The following is a 17,061-nucleotide window of genomic DNA, read 5'->3' as shown; positions in this document are numbered from 1 at the left end:
CTCAACTCGGGCTAATGGGGGTTTTTGGTAGCATGCGAGCTGATCGCGATGGGCAGGACGAAGCGCGGCAGCTATGTACCCATTCAAGTAAGCACATTTCCAGTATCTTGGCTGTACCTTAAGTCTAAGTGTGGAGAACCATTATCTTGCAGGCGATCTATAGTGATAATTGTGTTCGATTGATGACGTGGTTCTTGTGAGTGGCCTGCTAATTGGTTCAGTTAGAATAACTCTACCCTTCAGGAAGTACATGGATGCTGATTTTTATGATTGGTCCGTTGCTAATTATAACAAACAACCAATTATGTAGGATCCTGGATCCTAGACCACGCCTGGTAACTTGTAATAACTCGTCGTATAGTTGTCTAGACACCTCAACTAAGCTTACTACGCGTCCCGTTGGCACTGGGCATACCCGATCTCGTCTGTCGCCTGCTCGAGTGGAGCTGCGTCCGACTGGCTTGGGTCCGAGCCAAGAGTTGCCAATTGAGTCGACGCCAAGACTTCCGCCACTTCGTAGCTCCAAGCTAAAATCCGGCTTTGTCCTTGTGGCTTGCTGCTTGCTGCTTGCTTCCCCCGTTGAGAAACGGGGATTCGGTTGGTCTTCGGGAAACGGCCGCGGTTCTATGGTTCAGGCACTGCCCGCCCCTGGGTCTGCCCTTTTTCCCGCGTATCACGGTTTTCACCGAAAGGGAGACCAGCCGAGCTACCGAACGGGGCGGATCGGTCCCACGCGACCGCGCGTCCTGCAAATCCAACCCTGTTCCCCGAGTCCAGCCCAGTTCGTGCCCGTCCCCAGAGGACTTGCAAATTCCCCCTCAGGCTATAGCCAATCTCACCTGCATCCTCTCCGGCACGTCATGTCATAGCCCGGCGCGGCACTTTGCGATTTCTTGGCTTAGCCCGCCCCCCTTCGTTGTCACCGCCCCGGTCCTCCCGTCTCCATCGCCATCGACATCACCTTCACCATCGCCATCATCATCACTGAGACGGAGGACTGCCACCACCACTCCCGCCCGTGATTATGGCCTGCCATCCCTCATAATCGAGTTCCGGCAATGCGACTCGTTCCCCCCGCGCTCACCTCCTCGCCTGCCGCGCCTTGTCCATCCAGCATGTCCGTCGCTGGACCTGAGGCGCGGGGGCCCTGGGTTCACTGGGCTGGTGAGTCTCCGATCATCCCTTCCGCCGCCTCCTCCTCCTCCTCTTCCTCCTCGGCGGGTAGAACTGCCATTTTGCTGGGAACCCACATCGTTGTCGCTTGCCTTCTCCCTCTTCTCGATCCTCAGTGGATGGCCTACTGACCATGACATCCTCATCCAGCGTTTACCGCACCCTTCCGGGTGCCCGTCGCTGCCTGCCAACGTCGGGGCTGGCGTCCGCTAGCCCTGCGGCCGCGGTACCTTATCTCCCTCGTATGTCTCATGCTCACCATGCTACTGTCCCTGGAGGGTTTGCGACAATACAGCAATCGCGAAGGGGGACTGGTTTTCTTCTACGATACCGACGACGTCTCGGCCCCGCAGTCCTTCAGTTACAATTATGTCCCCATCATCATTGCCCTGTTGCTTGTCATGGTCTGGACGGTTACCGACTTCGATGTTCTCCGGTTGGAGCCATATTTTCAACTGTCGCGGCCCCAAGGCGCCCCCGCGACCGTCCTGTTCATCAACTACAACTTCGGTCAAACTATCCTCACGCCAATCAATGCTGCACGTCGCCGCCACTGGGTGGTTCTCTGGGTCTCGGTGGTCACGCTGTCAATCCGGATGATTCTCCCGGCGCTGCAGAGTACAGTGTTCGAGCTTCGAGCAGTCAATGTGATTAATCAGGTGTCAATGAAAAGTTGGCCGGATCTGGTGGATCTGGAGACACAAGCGACATGGATGTTGACGCAGGCCAACAACACGGCTGATTCGCTTCTCTCCTCCTCCGCCGAGCAACTCCGCCGGTCGCGGTCCAATGAATATGCCGTCGCCCCCGTGGAGATTCCTGCGGACGCCCAGGAGGAAGAGACGCTGTGGCAGCTGGATCAGGAAGTCTACTGGGCCCAGGTCTCATGTGAAGATGTGCCGCTGGACAACAAACTCTCCGTCACCGTCACAACCCCGGAGCATGGCTTGGGGACTGTGGCGTGGAACGCCACCGGCATCGATCTAGACGATGTGTATGGAAGTGCCACCACATGCAAGCTCGACTTCTCCTACGACAGCGTCTTCTTTCCGGGCACCGATTACCTCCAGGTTCGCTACTGGGAGCCCGTGATCACCTCGGCCGCCGAATCCGAGGATACAAACCGCACCCAGGCCTTCACGGCCACCGGATGTGACCCCTACGATCTATATGGGATGATCATTGGCGTCAACGCCACCAGTTCCGATGCCTCAAATGATCCCGACTATGCTGCTTCCGGTATTGCCTTTGCCTGCGACATTGCATATTACAAGGCCCAAGCCGGTGTCTCGATGCACTCCAATAGCTCCATCGAAGCCCTCACCATCAAACCCGCCACCACCCAGATACTGACTAGCACGGAGCTGAACATCGACCACTTCCAAGCCCTACTCTCCCAATGGGCCCCCTATACTAGCGATATGCTCTTCATTCGCGAAAATACCACCACTGGTGGCCGCACGGTGACCGAATTGCCGGTGATTAGCCAAGAACTCGGTGACCTTCAACCACTTCTTGTCCTCGACACCTCCACCATTATGACCAAAGCCGAATTCGAAGCAAAAATCACCCGTGATGTGAAACAAACGTTCATTCTGACTCTTGGTCGTCTTTTTGACCCCGACGTTTCCACCATAATCCCCGCCAGTCGCGTCACCAACCAAGTGGCCATTGCCATCGTCAACTTTGCCGCGCTATGGTCAGAGCTCATTTTGGCACTGGCCACCCTAACGGCTCTCTACCTGCTGTATCTATACCGCTCTCGGGAAACTTTCCTGCAAAGCGACCCTGGTTCCATCGGTGCCATGTGCAGCATCGCAGCCGATGTCTTCCATCCGTCTAATGTCTTGGCCGAGCCCAATGCTGAATTCCACCAATTCTCAACCCGCCAGATGCGTCGAATCTTCAAAACAGCTCGTTGCCATTGGCGGTCAGACCCATCGGGAGACAAGTTGGAAATTCTCGCAGAGGACGGTAGGTCGTTGAACCTGGTACCTCGATTCGATCCACGGGGCAGATGGCTGACCACTATTTCACAGGCTCGCCGGTGCAGCTCGGGGAGAGCTTACGCGTCCACGTCGACCCAATGCCCCACTTCCTAGTCATCCCCTTCTTCATTATCGAATTTTTGGCGTTAGCAGCGGTGATCATTCTCATGGCGCTGGTGACGTCCTCGCTCGCTCGAGATGGCCGATTGCGACATCTGAGCCAGTCCGACTCCAGCTCGCTCCAGGTGACTCTGTCCTTTCTGCCTTCCGTCGTGGCGTCCTGTGTGAGCTCTCTATGCACCTCAATCCACCGGAACCTCAGTGTTCTGGAGCCTTGGGTTCATCTCCAGAGAGGGAAGGCCCCAGCGAAAGCATCCCTATCGCTCAATTACTCTTCCCAGAGTCCGTTCGTCATCTTCTTCAAATCGATCCGCGATCGGCATGTCCTGCTTGGCCTGGTTTCCCTGGCTTGTGTGGTCAATATGGTTCTGACGGTCGTGGCGGGTGGCTTGTTTACGCAAGAACTCAACTCTTCCTCTATGCCGACGCAGGACTTAACCATGAACTACAGCCAATCCGTGTTCTTGCGGACCGACTTTGCGGCAGAGTTCACTGAATATGATTTGATTCAGACGAGCATTACTAGCGGGGTCCCTATGCTGTCCTGGACGAGTCCTAACCAGTCGTTTATCCCGCTCCATATTCACAACCGTAACCCGGAGGTGCTGTATGGCGCCACCACACTCGGTGTTGGGGCCCATCTCCAGTGCAAATCCCTCTCCCCTGCCGTGGGCCTGGTTCAGAATGCAACATCTGGTCATGAATACTGGCGCTATACTATGTTCGACAACGCCTCACACGAGTGCATCGCGGCCATGCCGGACTTGAAGAGTAAAGATGAAGGGATTGCGCTGTCGATTCACTTTCTGTCCCCCAGTGATAGTAACCAGTCGGAGGTCTGTCAAACTTCGAGCGTTCTTGTCGTTGGCCGCTGGCACTACAAGGCAAACACTGCGATCACCGAAAACAACACGGTCGCCGTGCATTGTGAGCCTCATGTTCGGATGCAGAATTACTCTCTTTTGTTCGACCAAAAGGGCCAGATCGACGACCAGAACCCCATTGCGAACACCTCGATCACCGCAGGCGAAATCTACGACAATGCGACAGTCAGCTTGGGCCAGTTTAACAAAGTATTTGCCGCCATCCCTGAGAGTTATGTGGGCAATACCACAACTCGGAACGGAACCTACAACATCTCTTCCTACGACTGGGCCGGTTTTCTCGTGGCACGTTTATACCAGCAATATGATCCAGATTTCGATTCTCTGGATGTTGAGCGCCTAACAGACCTAACCCAGGTAGTGTACAAGTGGGTCTATGCCACCTACTTTTCCATATGGAACGAAATCTACCTGGAACCTCTAGAGCACCCACTTTCAGCGACCAATGCTACTGTCATCCAGAGCACTTGGGGCATGGTGCCATCCGTGCCATCACTGACCATGGCCTTGATCATCATCGTGTTTGACACGCTCGTTGTGTTGGTGGTTTTTGGCACCCGCCGAGGCCGATTCCGAGGCCCGCGGATGCCCCGCTCCCTTGGCGCAATCATTCCCTGGATCGCACACAGCCGCATGCTTGGCGATTTCAACGATACCCACAAATGGACTAGCACCCAGCGTCGGGATCATCTCTCATCCTTGGACAAACGCTACGGCTTCCGGCACTTCATGGGCCCAGACGGCCGCTGGCGGTTTGCCGTGGATGAAGAGCCTCCTGACGTCAAGTCTCCTACTGAAAACCCGCAACCTGGCCCTCCCCAGAACGACGCTGAAGGAGAGGCCAACAAAAGCACGTCGATACAACTGCAGGAACTGTCAGGACTGCAGCCTCGGACGAGGAACTAATCACTCGTGTGTTATGGACCTGACGCCTTTTTTTTGATGTCAATGTGGATACCATAACTTGTATAACTTTGGGGACATAGGCGTATCCAGACGGCGTGATGTGTCTTTGTTCTTTGCTTTTTTTCCCCTCTCTTGTTGGATGGCGCTCAAATGTATAGATTCACGCACAGACCAGCTGGCTCTGGCCTTGCCTTGTTACGCCTTGGCGCTTTCGGGAAATGCGCCGGGCTGATGTTGAGGACATTGGGAATTGGGAATGGATATGGTGTTGACATATAACGTCTGTGGCATTTCGAGCGTCTTTGCACCTATACATCCCTGAGCTAGTCGATATTTTACGTCGTATAAAACAAATTGGGCATACCCCAATATCTACCTCTATCCAAGCGACTCCTCAGGCGACTCTTCACCTCTGCATCGCCCCACCGAGCCAGGCCTATCACATTCATGTCACCTCGTTCAGTTCCACTCGTCTATATGCAAAATCATCTCAGCTCCAACAATCCCGGATGCGTAGGTGTCAATCGCGAGCACGGCTGCCATTACCATCATCATCACCAATACCACGCCTATCGTAGAGATGATGAATAGCCTGCTTTGTTCGAATGTTTTAACCCTGTACCAGGCACCGAAAGAAGCAACCAGAAACCCAAATGTCGCAGAGGCCGATCTAGCAGCCACCGAATATTTCGACCAAGCTTTCTATCTGTTGTATTAAGGGGGCGGGGGAGGGTGCATCACGGGAGAGTACGGGATAGAACTCTCTCGGATCCTACGCGGGAAATGGAATACCCATGGCGCCTGAAATTTATGCCCCGTACCAGAAGCTGCTGTTGCTCGAGGCGTTGCGTTCTTGTCTATACTCATCGTGTGGGACGCACGGTGTAGAGGGTACTCACTCTGTACAAGACACACACGGCTGCGCGGTAGACACAAGCTATCGCACTGGCCAAGGCTACATTGATTCAATCATAAGGATATTATTTTGTGACAGGTTTGTAGCCAGCACTAGGTTCATCCAGCTGGATTTGTGCCGGCCCGCTGGCTATAGTGCAGCTCGCAGCCGGCCATCCACTGCGCGCAGAATGACATAGATTGCCTCTAGATAGGGTGCTGGGATGCCCAACTCCCGGGACTTCCGCACGGGGAAGCCTAGAATTACATCAAGCTCCATTGGGCGACCACACTTGCAATCGGTCTGCATGCTGCTTCCAATTCCAGGCATTGCGTTAATCTTGTCCATCAGCTGCTCAATCAACTCGTCCGCAAGCGGTACACCACAGGCGCGACCAATATTAATCACCTCACGCATCAGCTGGCGAGTGAATGGCTCCGCATCAGTGGAGGAATGCAGCCAAGTTTGAGTATCCACCATTGTAAGTGTGGTTAGCGAGTTCCACGCCACGTTCCAGACGACCTTTTCCCACCGCTGCTGCTGCATGTCCTCGTAAACCTGGAAGCGGGTCTGACCACGTCGTAGCAAGTCGGCGAAGACATCGAGTCGTTGCTTCTCTGCCAGGCTATCCACCCGTGGATTGGGGAAGAGGCCAATCTGCATATCTTCGGATTTGGTGTGCTTTACAAAGCCTGGGCTGGTCTGGATCGCTCCCACCCAGGTCTGTTTCAATCAGCCTCGTGGTGAAATCACCAATCATAGCGGCTGGCAAGCTTACCACGCAAGTCAAAATTGAGGATTGGGGAAACTGCTTCCGGAATGCCTCTTCGTTTCCAACTCCATTTTGAATGACGACGACTGTGGTGCGACTCGGGTCCACCACAGGTTTCAATTGTGCCGCCACCTCGTCCTGGTCAATGGCCTTGTGCGCGCATACGACATAATCCATCACCGATGCTTCGGCGGGAGATTTGACAACTATCGCCGAGCAGTCAGCAGCCTAGCCGGGTTAGTGGGTTTCGTCCGCTTACCTTTGTGCGGGTAGAATGTATGCTGGCCATGATTCTCGCTGTGGATGGTGATACCCTAGATTACAGCGTCAGTATCTCTCTGCGTCGCGTACTGGGGTCCTGAGCCTACATTTGCTCGCACTGCTGCATAGTTCGATCGTGCGACAACCGTCAGCCGCACACGCTCGGAACGACTCAAGATGAAGGCATAGAAGGAGCCAATGCTATGTTCCATCAGCGACCGCCACTGGAATCGGAGTTGTCATACGTACGCCCCCAGCCCGTAGACCAGAACTTCGATTCGGTCAGACATGGTGCTAGGTTGGAGGGGTTGGCAATGATGCTTGTGCTGTATTTTAAGCTTTGAGACCGACATTTTCTCTCCGCCTCTCTCCGCGCTGACTGTGCCCTCCCCGCACGCCCGCCGTGGGGGTTTTGGCTTCGGCAATGCTCCGATGTGGGGGTTGCCGGCGTCAAGCGCCCCAACGATCACTACCTGCCATGTTTCCAGTCCCAGTCGATGGGTGATGGGTACGAACCAAAGGATGGTGATGAAGGTAGAGAGGATCTGGGCAAATGAATCATAAGAAGAGAAGGTATATCGCCCTGAACTCTACGTTCAGTCTTCTTGCGGTGTCGATATGAAAATGAGGGGACACACGCCCCAAATATATTTTCTCGTAGGGTAGGTGCTACGCCGCGCTTTACATGCCTCAAAGCTTGACACTGCCTACCATGTCCCTCTCGAGCCGGCTTGTATTGACCATCTCTGGCCTCAGTTGCTTCAAATTGGTGACCCCCAGAAGCACCATGTTCATCTCCACTTCCTGCCGCAGAATCTCCAACATTCGACGAACTCCCGCCTCGCCGTATCCCGCCGACATACTAAACAGAAACGGTCGACCGAGTCCCACCGCCGTTGCGCCCAGAGCAATCGCCTTGAGCACATCGGTTCCCCGGCGAATACCACCGTCGATGAAGATTTGCATCTTGGCATCAAGCAGAAAGGGCGCAAACTTGCGAATCTCCAAGAGAGTCAAAAGGGGTGATTGGGCGCTAAAAGACAGGGAGGGTCAGCTATGCTCGATTTGCGCCCCGGATTAACTCATAACTCACGTGTCTTGAGAGCGACCGCCATGATTAGACAAAACAATACCCTGCACGCCATGCTCATAGGCGAGAACAGCATCCTCAACACACTGAATGCCCTTTACCACCACTGGAAGATCCGTGAGTTCCCGAATCCAGGATAAAATATCCCAGTCAATGAAGGGAGAGATCGAGCTCGCCATGATCTTTGCTACCCCTTGGCCGTGGGCATCACTATCGTGTGCCTACCATTGATTAGTATCGCCTGCCTTGCTAAGTATGATGATGATCATGAGACCTACAGTGACAGCAAGATTGAGTCGCTCGTCCATTTCTCTCTTCCCTACCACGGGGGAATCCACGGTGATCCAAATGCCACGCGCTCCAGCCTCGACAGCACGCTTCACCATGTCCTTGGATTTGTTGATGTCTTTATTGACATACAATTGGAAGAAGAGGGGTTGATCCTCGGAGGTACGCGCCTGCCTCACCTGCTCAATGGACATGCTCGAGCCATTTGCAAGGACCTGTGCGAGGCCTTCCTTGCCCGCTGCTCGGGCAAACGCACACTCGCCCTCAGGATGAGCTAGCTTTGCGATGCCCACGGGAGACATGTAGACCGGAAGGGATACGGAATGGCCCAGAATTGAAGTTGCCGTGTCCACACTAAGAACTTTCTTCAGAATTCGAGGCCGCAGAGCCACCTTTTGATAAGCCCGGCGGTTGTTTCGCTTGCTGATCTCGTCGTCGGCCCCTGAAGAATAATAGGCCCAGGCGTTGGCCGGGAGATGCTGCTTGGCCACTTCTTCGAAGTCGTTCAGATTGAGCATAGTGCCCAGCGGCGGTGGATCCTTGCGTTCGGACTCTGATGGTGTCCCAGCGAGATTTTCAGGCTTCTTCACTAGAGTTAGCTCGGCTGGATCAACATGTCCTTGCAGAGCGGTTTCCGGCAGTGCCTCCGTCAGGACGTCCAGGGAATGCACCGAGTCAAAGTCCTCGGTGGCATCTTTCCCGGCCCAACGCAGAATGACTCTGGAGCCCCCAGGGTGTGAATCGAGGAAGTCTGGCTAATCTGTCAGCTAGTTGCCGCGCAAGGTCTATGGGCGTCGGACGCACCGGTCACATCGTAGACAGCACCGTGAATGGCCACCCAGCACGACTGCCGGGTGTTATGCTGCTGAAGTTCCGCCCATGTAAAAACCATGATGCTGTCTGATGACTGGTGGTCACAGATGTGTGCCGCTTACTGCAGCGGGAGCCCGACGTTAAGAGGGCACTCCTGAATGAGCAGTTGCGCCTGGGCGCTACCAAGACGACCCCCACCTGGGGGCAGACTCATCGCGAGTCGAGCGTGGGGGTGACGGAAATCGGACGCAGAGACTGAATTCCCCAGTCCCGCTGGGTTTTCCAAATCCCGATCGTCCCCTTCGGACCCCCCAGCTGCACGATGTTGTTGGTGGGGAACCCGGGGTGAAAAGGGGGGAGACTCGCCCAGCCTCAGGGTGGGCCTCTCGCGAGTTGAGAATATCTCATCCGACATCGACCGGCCTATCCTCCCTAGAGGGGGTGTCCGGCGAACTCGATTCAGTGTACACAAACGAAGAAAACCTATAAGATGACGGCGGAACGTGCCAGTCAGGAACCGAATGCCGGCCGGAAGCGTATGTCAATGCATATCCAGCGTTAGGGCATCACGACTGACACGGCCAAGGTTCACAATGGCGATGCTGCACTGGCCCTGTCTGTGAGCTTGGAGGCAATGCACCAGGGCTTTAAACAAGGCGAGGAGGTGACACTCCTTCAAAAAATCGACCTGATGATCCTGTCCTTTCTGGCGGTGTGCTATGCACTCTACTATGGGAGTGGCAGCCGGGCAACGAAGGGGAAAAGAAGAAGCGACTCATGGCTGTATGTTAAGATCGACAAACCCATCCTCTCCTATGCTGCTATCTTCGGCATTGAAGACGATCTCAACCTCTCGGACACGGAATATTCGTGGCTCTCCAGTGTCTTCTGGGCTCATCTGCTCCTCTCTGGCCAGCTCGTATAATGCCTCTTTCGTGATTATTCTCTCCATCCTGACCGGCAATATTGCGGGACACACGAAGAAGATCACCAACGCAATGATCTTCCTGGGTGTCTGTCTCGGCAACATCGCCGGCCCTTTCTTTCACCAGTCGGCGCAGGCTCCCGGCTATTCGTTAGGCATTGGGTCGATGATCGTGACTTGACCACGATGCTCAGGGTCACCCTCGCATGGGAGAACCATCGCCGTGACCGGGCTCAAGGGGTGGTTCCTAGAGGAGATGCGGACTATGAGCGACAGCTAGAGCTGGACCGCGCATTTAGTGATTTTGACGGACAAGGAGAACCGGAATTTCCCAGAATCATACTGAATAAAGGGAATAAGCTCCCGCATATTTGCGTGTTGCAAGGGCGATGCCATAGTGTATGTGTGTCCCGTAAAGTAGTACGTATCCTCGACGGTGTAGGATGAGTGGCCACCGAGGACGACCGTGCATTCTTCCCGAGGGTCGCTCGCGCTCGCCTTCTCGGCGGTGGATCCTGAGTTTCGCTTCGTGCTCTCTACTCTGTACTCTGTATAGTTTCCCTCCCACGATCGTCCTGGCCAGAGCCCCCAAGTTTCTCCACCAATCGTGGCCGGTCCTGCTGTTGCGTGGGGGGAAGACCGTGGCGCGATCGCGTCGTCTCCGCCCCCGGACTTCTCCCGAGCGCCTCTTCGGATCATTTCCCCGTGGGATGCCACGGGTAGGGGGACAGCGCATGGGGAGTCCGGCTGAAGGGTGCATGCTTGACGCGATGCGCGACTTGATATATGAGGGGGCGGTGGCCCCCTCGGCTTTGTGAATCACGTTCATCGCACAATCTTCTCATCCCGACCCGCACCATGGCCAAGATCAAGTCCATCGAGTACTTCCGTGTGAAGCCCCGCTGGTTGTTCGTCAAGGTCACCGATGAAGACGGTCAATATGGCTGGGGTGAGGGGACGCTGGAGGGCCACACCCTGGCCGTCGAAGGCGCACTGGACGAGATCATCGCGCGCATTGTTGGCTTCGAAGCCGAGTGAGGACGACCCCCGCTGTTCCCCTTCCCCGCAACCGACCACTACTGACCACCAACAGCGACATCGAGCATATCTGGCAATATGTGTGGCGATTGGGATTCTACCGTGGTGGCCCGGTGTTCATGTCCGCCCTCTCGGGCATTGATATCGCGCTGTGGGATCTGAAGGGCCGCCGCCTGGGTGTGCCGGTGTTCCAGCTGCTGGGCGGCAAGGTGCGCAACAAGGTGCAGGTGTACTGCTGGATTGGCGGCGACCGGCCGAGTGACGTCGAGGCCATGGCGTAGGTCTTCCTCCCAACCGGGCTTCTCGTCCATCGCACCAACACACCTCTAACACACCCCCCCCCCCCCAATAGCAAGGCGCGGATTGAACAAGGTCTCAAATGTGTCAAGATGAACGCGACCGAGGACCTCAACTGGCTCGACTCCCCCGCCTCTCTCCAGTCTTGCGTCGAGCGCCTCAAGCGAGTGAAGGCATTGGGTCTGGATGCTGGTCTGGATTTCCACGGCCGCCTACACCGACCCATGGCCAAGCAGCTGGCCAAGGCCTTGGAGCCACACCAGCCGCTCTTCATTGAAGAGCCCCTCCTCTGCGAACACCCCGAGGCGATCAAGCAGCTGTCCAACCACACCACAATCCCCATTGCGTTCGGAGAGCGCCTCTACACTCGGTGGGATGTGAAGCGATTCTTGGAGGACGGTTCCGTCGATGTGCTGCAGCCGGACATCGCCCACGCGGGCGGCATCTCCGAGACCAAGCGCATTGCGACGCTGGCCGAGGCCTACGATGTGGCGATCGCACCGCACTGCCCCTTGGGTCCCATTGCCCTCGCGGCGTCGATGCAAATCGCCGTGTCGACACCCAACTTTGTCATCCAGGAGATGTCTTTAGGCATGCACTACAACTTGGAGGCGGGGCAGATTGATCTGAACAGCTACCTGATCGACCAGACTGTGTTTGATATCAAAGAGGGCTATGTCGCCGCTCCCACCAAGCCGGGTCTAGGCATCGAGATTGATGAGGACTTGGTGCGCAAGATTAGCCAAGATACGGAGCCCTGGCAGCCCAAGGAGTTTTATGGGCCAGATGGCTCCATTCGGGAATGGTAGATGAAGCCCCTCTCGACCCTGGTTAGATTATGTTAGTTAATGACGGTTAATGATATGAGTTTTTTTTTGCATTCCAACTACTTCCACTGCCAACTATGGTGCATGCTGCAACGGAATTTAGAATCTGCGATCCTCCCACACATAGCTCCTAATTTACGACTGACTATGAGCATGCCACTCTATGCCAGGTAGCCTGAGAGCATGCCAATAGCCGGCTCCGTGCTAATTTCTTCCCCCGGAAGATCATCCCCACTCGACGCGGGGAGGGCGTGGGGGCACCAGCAGCAGTCCTCATATACGGCGGCTTCTTCCCCGAGGGGGTGGCCTAAATCCCAAAGCGGACTGATAGGGTTGTTCATCATGGATCTCTTCTCGTTGAAAGGTAGAACCGCTTTGGTCACAGGTGGCAGTCGTGGCATCGGCCACGCCATGGCTATTGCGTTGGCTGAAGCTGGGGCGGATATTGTGCTAGTCCAAGTATGAACCTTCGTCCAAAGACACTCATCAGGTAGCTGACTAGTCGCGCAGCGGGACACAAATAACCCCGCCACGAAAGAGCAGATCGAAAAATTGGGCCGCAGGGCCAGCATCTATACTGCCGACCTGGCCTCGCAGGAGTCCGTATCACGACTTGTGTCAACGGTGATCCAAGATGGGCATGACCTTGACATCCTGCTGAACTGTGCGGGGATTCAGCGGCGACACCCGAGTCACGTCTTCCCCGACGACGATTGGGATGAGGTTGGCTTCTTCTCGCCACTGCCGCTGGCCGTCCCTGGTGTGACCCCTCGCTGATAGACTGCTTGCATAGGTCCTTCAAGTCAACCTCACTACCGTTTTCACCCTCTGTCGCGATGTCGGCGCATACATGCTCACGCGAACCCCCAACGCGTCCGGCCAGCGCGGGAGCATCATCAATATCGCCTCTCTCGTCTCCTTCCAAGGCGGCCTCACCGTGCCCGCCTATGCCGCTGCCAAGGGCGGAGTCGCTCAGCTCACCAAGGCCCTGTCCAACGAGTGGGCTTCCCGGGGAATCAATGTCAACGCCATTGCGCCTGGGTACGTGGCGACAGACATGAACACAGCGTTGATCCAGGACCAGGAGAGGGCGGCGAGTATCCTGGAACGAATTCCAGCGGGGCGCTGGGGGACTCCGGAGGACTTTAAAGGGTCGGTAGTGTATCTGGCCAGCCGAGCAAGCGCGTACGTGAGTGGTGAGGTTCACACGGTGGACGGCGGCTGGATGGGAAGGTAATACCTGGTTCGGGGGATATATTCGGAGTCCATGTATATACGGATATCAAATATATATCTACATGTGCACACGAAGTAGGTATTCGTCCCCGGGTAGATAGGTTTTCTATTATCACGTAGGCCACGCCGGAAGACCAACAGTTCGAGAGACGGTATTGGGATTTGTCATTCTCTAACCGTGATCTGTTCAACACGGTGCCCTTCAACTGTGATGTTGGTGCCGGTAAAACGGGTAGGCGATATTCTTCAAGTGATGCTTTCGCCCTCCCGGGATGTAGGGTCATGCAAATATGTCAAAGCAAGTCAGACATGTATAGTGTAAGATCTACTCACGAAGAGTACCTAGGATGTGAACGCGGGACCAAAATCAGGATAAAAAGGTTGATTGATGGAAGGATTGAGATTGGGGGCGGGGTTTGTTGTGAGCTTCCCCATGGCCCGTACGACCGATACTCGGCGGACATTGTGCTCGAGTTCATGAGAATTCAGAATTACATTGTTACTTAACTTGCTCAAACGTAGGGATTGTAGTCGCCTGTGTGATCTATCACTTGTTAGCGTTAAGTTACGGCTTCATGCGCTGACAGAACGACTCCTCCCCGCTTGATCCAAAAAGAACGACATCACCCGTCAGAAAGGGTCTGGGTGGTCAAGGTCAGCGAACCTACTCTTGTGTCTGTGATAATTTAGACGCTACCGGATCATTCATTCATCGTAATCTGTTTGACCGACCCATCATTCTCCTGAGTAACTACTTCCACGTGGAATTGAATATCGTTTCCATCAATCGCTCAATCACACGGGAGGATTACCTCCTTGGTACAGGATCCAGAAATTATAACCACAAGGGGACGTTCATCGGAAGGGTCTTATGGGTTTCCATAGCATCGAGGCTTCCCGACGGATGGCCCGCTATCTTAGGCTTGCGGGTAAGAAAGAGCAGCATATCTCGCGTTGCACGCTTCGACACATCCTCCTGAAAGACAGACGTGAGACTGTGCTTGGACTCATTATCGGCAAAGAGGAGAGAGTCCAGAAAGTGACGATGTTGGAACTGGTGCAGGATGAGACTTGGATGCGCGTCACAGGCCGGGGTGCCGGTGATCTCCTTCAAGTCGTGAATGAAGGTGATTCCACTGTCGGCCCTCATGTTGGTGCTTCCCAAGAAGGTGGTCATCGTATGATCCGCCCCATCTGCGTGCACACCTTCCAGGGTCGGCTCACCGAGGATAGTCTTCTCGGTGAAGGTTCGGATGTTGAACACGTTGCACAGGAATTGCTGGCTCGAGTAGTCCAGGTGGGCACGAGGTTTGATGTCGACTTTGTTCATAATAAATGCCTTGACCACCATCAGGGCTTGCAAGACAGTGTTGTATTGAAGGTCTCCCCTGACTTCGGGGAAATCACGGGCTAATCCAGAGTCGTGACGCTTGTAGTTCTCTTCCACGGTGAGGGTGAAGCGTTGTTTTTCAAGTCGTCGGAGTGCCTTGGACTCAAAGTCGAAACAGAACAGACCGTTCCGGATGGTTCGGTAGTCTACCGTGGGGTCCTTGCCCAGGTGATGGCTGACTTGCTGGAGAGCATCAAAATCCTCCTCCTTGGCCCCGAGTGCTCTCAGAATAGGAACCAACCATTCCCCCTTCATAAAAACCACCCGATCCTTGGTGTACTTTGCCCGCACCTCCAGCATGCTCATCATGGCGTTATAGAAGCTGGGATCGTAAAGCTGCCGGCCCACGTCGAGGTTAACGGGCGTAGCCGACACACAGTACCGCTTCATTCCACTGAGGAGGGCTCTAGCGACGCCCTCCATGTGCTCCGGCTGCACCCCGACGGAGATGCGGAGGAAAGGATCTGTGTTTTCGAAAAATGCGTCCGCCTCGAAAATCCGGGTGGTGGAGAAGCCCAGGCTAGCCCCCTTGATCATCGCTACTCCTTCTTCCTCCGCCGCGCGAAGAATCTCGTCACAGCAGCGCTCCAAGTTGGGCTTTTTATTGGCGCCTTCTCCGTAGAAGCGGACCGTGACGACGTTGCCGCCGTGTCTCCATCCGTACTCGCGCCAGTGATGAGGAAAAGTCACCTCGGCCATGCTTCCGCTCCCGGCGTCCAGCAACCGGTGCAGCTTCTCGGCATTCGCGGTCAACCGAGACATTCGGAAATTATAAACGGTCTTGTCAATCGGTGGCAGGAGAGACGCGTTTCGGGAGTACAGGACGGTTCCGGTCGTCTGCCGAATCAACTGTATCGCGGGCACCAGAACTTCCGGCATCACGACGTATCCGCACATGATGAGGTCCAGGCCCAACTGGACGTATTTGTGGGCGCTTTCGTAGTAGAGGACCTTGGGACAGTGAGGGCCGGTAAACCAGTCATATAGCTGCATGCCCCCCGACACCAACGTTCCATCAATCACCACCAGACGCTCGGCCCAGCCTTCTCGGTGGGCCACCAGGCGGGCAAATCGGCGTATGTCCATGGTGTCCAGTCCCACGGTGTTGCACATTGGGTCGAGGAAAACCGCTCGGGCATTGTGTCTCTCGGCCGTCTCAATCAGGCTTTCTGGATCATAGCCTTTGGAGTTCACCACGGACAAGGATTTCTGGGAGCGGATGATGTGAAATGATTCAAAGTAAATGTAAGGGGAGATCGCCACGACATCGCCATGCCCGAGTTGCTGGACAATGTAGTGCTGAATGACGGTAAACGCCGCCATGCCACTTGACGTCAGGAGAAGCTTGGGGTTTTGGTTCGAGCCCAGCTGCAGGGTCTCCAGCAGTTGTTGTTCGCGGTCCCGCACATCCGGCGACGCGAAGCGGTCGTAATTCACACCGCGGGACTGGTAGTAGGATGAATCGAAGAACCAAGGCATTTTGGATTCGTCGTACGCAGGGCAAGCACGCTCGAAAAAGGACCCCAAGGTAGATTGAAGCTGTGCTAGAGTCCGGTACCGTTCTTCGATCTGCCAGATTTCCAACCCGCGTTCTGATGGCATCAGCGCCATTTCAAACGTGGCCGTGAGTTTGAGAAGCTTTTCATGGTCGTTCAAAAAGACCGAGTCGCACCATTCATCCCGTTGCAAGCCCAACTCTTTGCATAATGCCGTGTACTGGTCGAATCGCTTCTTGATCGCATAGGTGTTCAGTTTGAATCGCACCAGTATCGTTCTCCAAACATCGTGCATAGAGGATAGCGGCGAAATGATCTGATCTTTGTTTGGAGCATGGTAGCCGTTGATGACCGGCAACTCTTTGGATGTCATCTTCGGAGATGTAGGTGCGAACCGCGTTGGGGTTCCGATTGGTGCTGTTGTCGGGATGGATGGCAGATTACCACTCCCTTGCGTTGGGGAACTTCGTTTTATTATCCGCACATGCATGGGCTGATGGTTCGTTCTTCAGGCCCGCGGTGATTGTCCTCGCTTCTGACTGCTAGAAACTTCGATTTCCGAAAATATGTGATAGACATTAATACAGAATAACCTTCAGTGCCCAGACATGTACGAGTGGTTACGAACTAGGACACGGCCCGCCCCCTGGTTGAAGACCATT

General features: G+C 55.0%; 8 protein-coding genes across 8 annotated transcripts; 4 read left to right on the top strand and 4 right to left on the bottom strand.

The window, feature by feature from the left end:
• Positions 1–1,058: 1,058 nt before the first annotated feature.
• N7482_007954 (DUF3433 domain-containing protein) lies at positions 1,059–5,071 on the top strand (the record flags this gene model as incomplete). Its single annotated transcript, XM_056690078.1, has 3 exons — positions 1,059–1,164; positions 1,324–3,147; positions 3,213–5,071. 3 exons carry the CDS (start codon positions 1,059–1,061, stop codon positions 5,069–5,071), a joined length of 3,789 nt encoding a protein of 1,262 aa, XP_056542507.1.
• A 1,045-nt stretch (positions 5,072–6,116) lies between these two features.
• Positions 6,117–7,289, bottom strand: N7482_007953 (ketopantoate reductase family protein; the record flags this gene model as incomplete). Its single annotated transcript, XM_056690077.1, has 5 exons — positions 6,117–6,689; positions 6,745–6,944; positions 6,998–7,052; positions 7,107–7,200; positions 7,249–7,289. The coding sequence occupies 5 exons, from the start codon at positions 7,287–7,289 to the stop codon at positions 6,117–6,119; spliced, it is 963 nt and encodes a 320-aa protein (XP_056542506.1).
• Positions 7,290–7,689: 400 nt separating this feature from the next.
• Positions 7,690–9,269, bottom strand: N7482_007952 (FMN-dependent alpha-hydroxy acid dehydrogenase; the record flags this gene model as incomplete). Its single annotated transcript, XM_056690076.1, has 4 exons — positions 7,690–8,032; positions 8,093–8,310; positions 8,368–9,128; positions 9,182–9,269. The coding sequence occupies 4 exons, from the start codon at positions 9,267–9,269 to the stop codon at positions 7,690–7,692; spliced, it is 1,410 nt and encodes a 469-aa protein (XP_056542505.1).
• A 442-nt stretch (positions 9,270–9,711) lies between these two features.
• Positions 9,712–10,115, top strand: N7482_007951 (uncharacterized protein; the record flags this gene model as incomplete). The annotated part of the gene is made up of 2 exons (XM_056690075.1): positions 9,712–9,726; positions 9,753–10,115. 2 exons carry the CDS (start codon positions 9,712–9,714, stop codon positions 10,113–10,115), a joined length of 378 nt encoding a protein of 125 aa, XP_056542504.1.
• A 276-nt stretch (positions 10,116–10,391) lies between these two features.
• On the bottom strand, positions 10,392–10,814 carry N7482_007950 (uncharacterized protein; the record flags this gene model as incomplete). Its single annotated transcript, XM_056690074.1, has 1 exon — positions 10,392–10,814. The coding sequence occupies one exon, from the start codon at positions 10,812–10,814 to the stop codon at positions 10,392–10,394; it is 423 nt and encodes a 140-aa protein (XP_056542503.1).
• Positions 10,815–10,973: 159 nt separating this feature from the next.
• N7482_007949 (uncharacterized protein) lies at positions 10,974–12,259 on the top strand (the record flags this gene model as incomplete). The annotated part of the gene is made up of 3 exons (XM_056690073.1): positions 10,974–11,149; positions 11,209–11,430; positions 11,506–12,259. 3 exons carry the CDS (start codon positions 10,974–10,976, stop codon positions 12,257–12,259), a joined length of 1,152 nt encoding a protein of 383 aa, XP_056542502.1.
• Positions 12,260–12,619: 360 nt separating this feature from the next.
• Positions 12,620–13,514, top strand: N7482_007948 (uncharacterized protein; the record flags this gene model as incomplete). Its single annotated transcript, XM_056690072.1, has 3 exons — positions 12,620–12,736; positions 12,788–13,037; positions 13,081–13,514. 3 exons carry the CDS (start codon positions 12,620–12,622, stop codon positions 13,512–13,514), a joined length of 801 nt encoding a protein of 266 aa, XP_056542501.1.
• An 834-nt stretch (positions 13,515–14,348) lies between these two features.
• Positions 14,349–16,772, bottom strand: N7482_007947 (uncharacterized protein; the record flags this gene model as incomplete). The annotated part of the gene is made up of 1 exon (XM_056690071.1): positions 14,349–16,772. One exon carries the CDS (start codon positions 16,770–16,772, stop codon positions 14,349–14,351), a length of 2,424 nt encoding a protein of 807 aa, XP_056542500.1.
• Positions 16,773–17,061: the final 289 nt, after the last annotated feature.

Source organism: Penicillium canariense (genome assembly GCF_028826845.1).
Source record: "Penicillium canariense strain IBT 26290 chromosome Unknown utg000004l_segment0_segment0, whole genome shotgun sequence".
Taxonomy (NCBI): Eukaryota; Fungi; Ascomycota; class Eurotiomycetes; order Eurotiales; family Aspergillaceae; genus Penicillium; species Penicillium canariense.
Note: the sequence above shows the minus strand (reverse complement) of the source record. Positions and strands in the feature narration are given on the sequence as shown.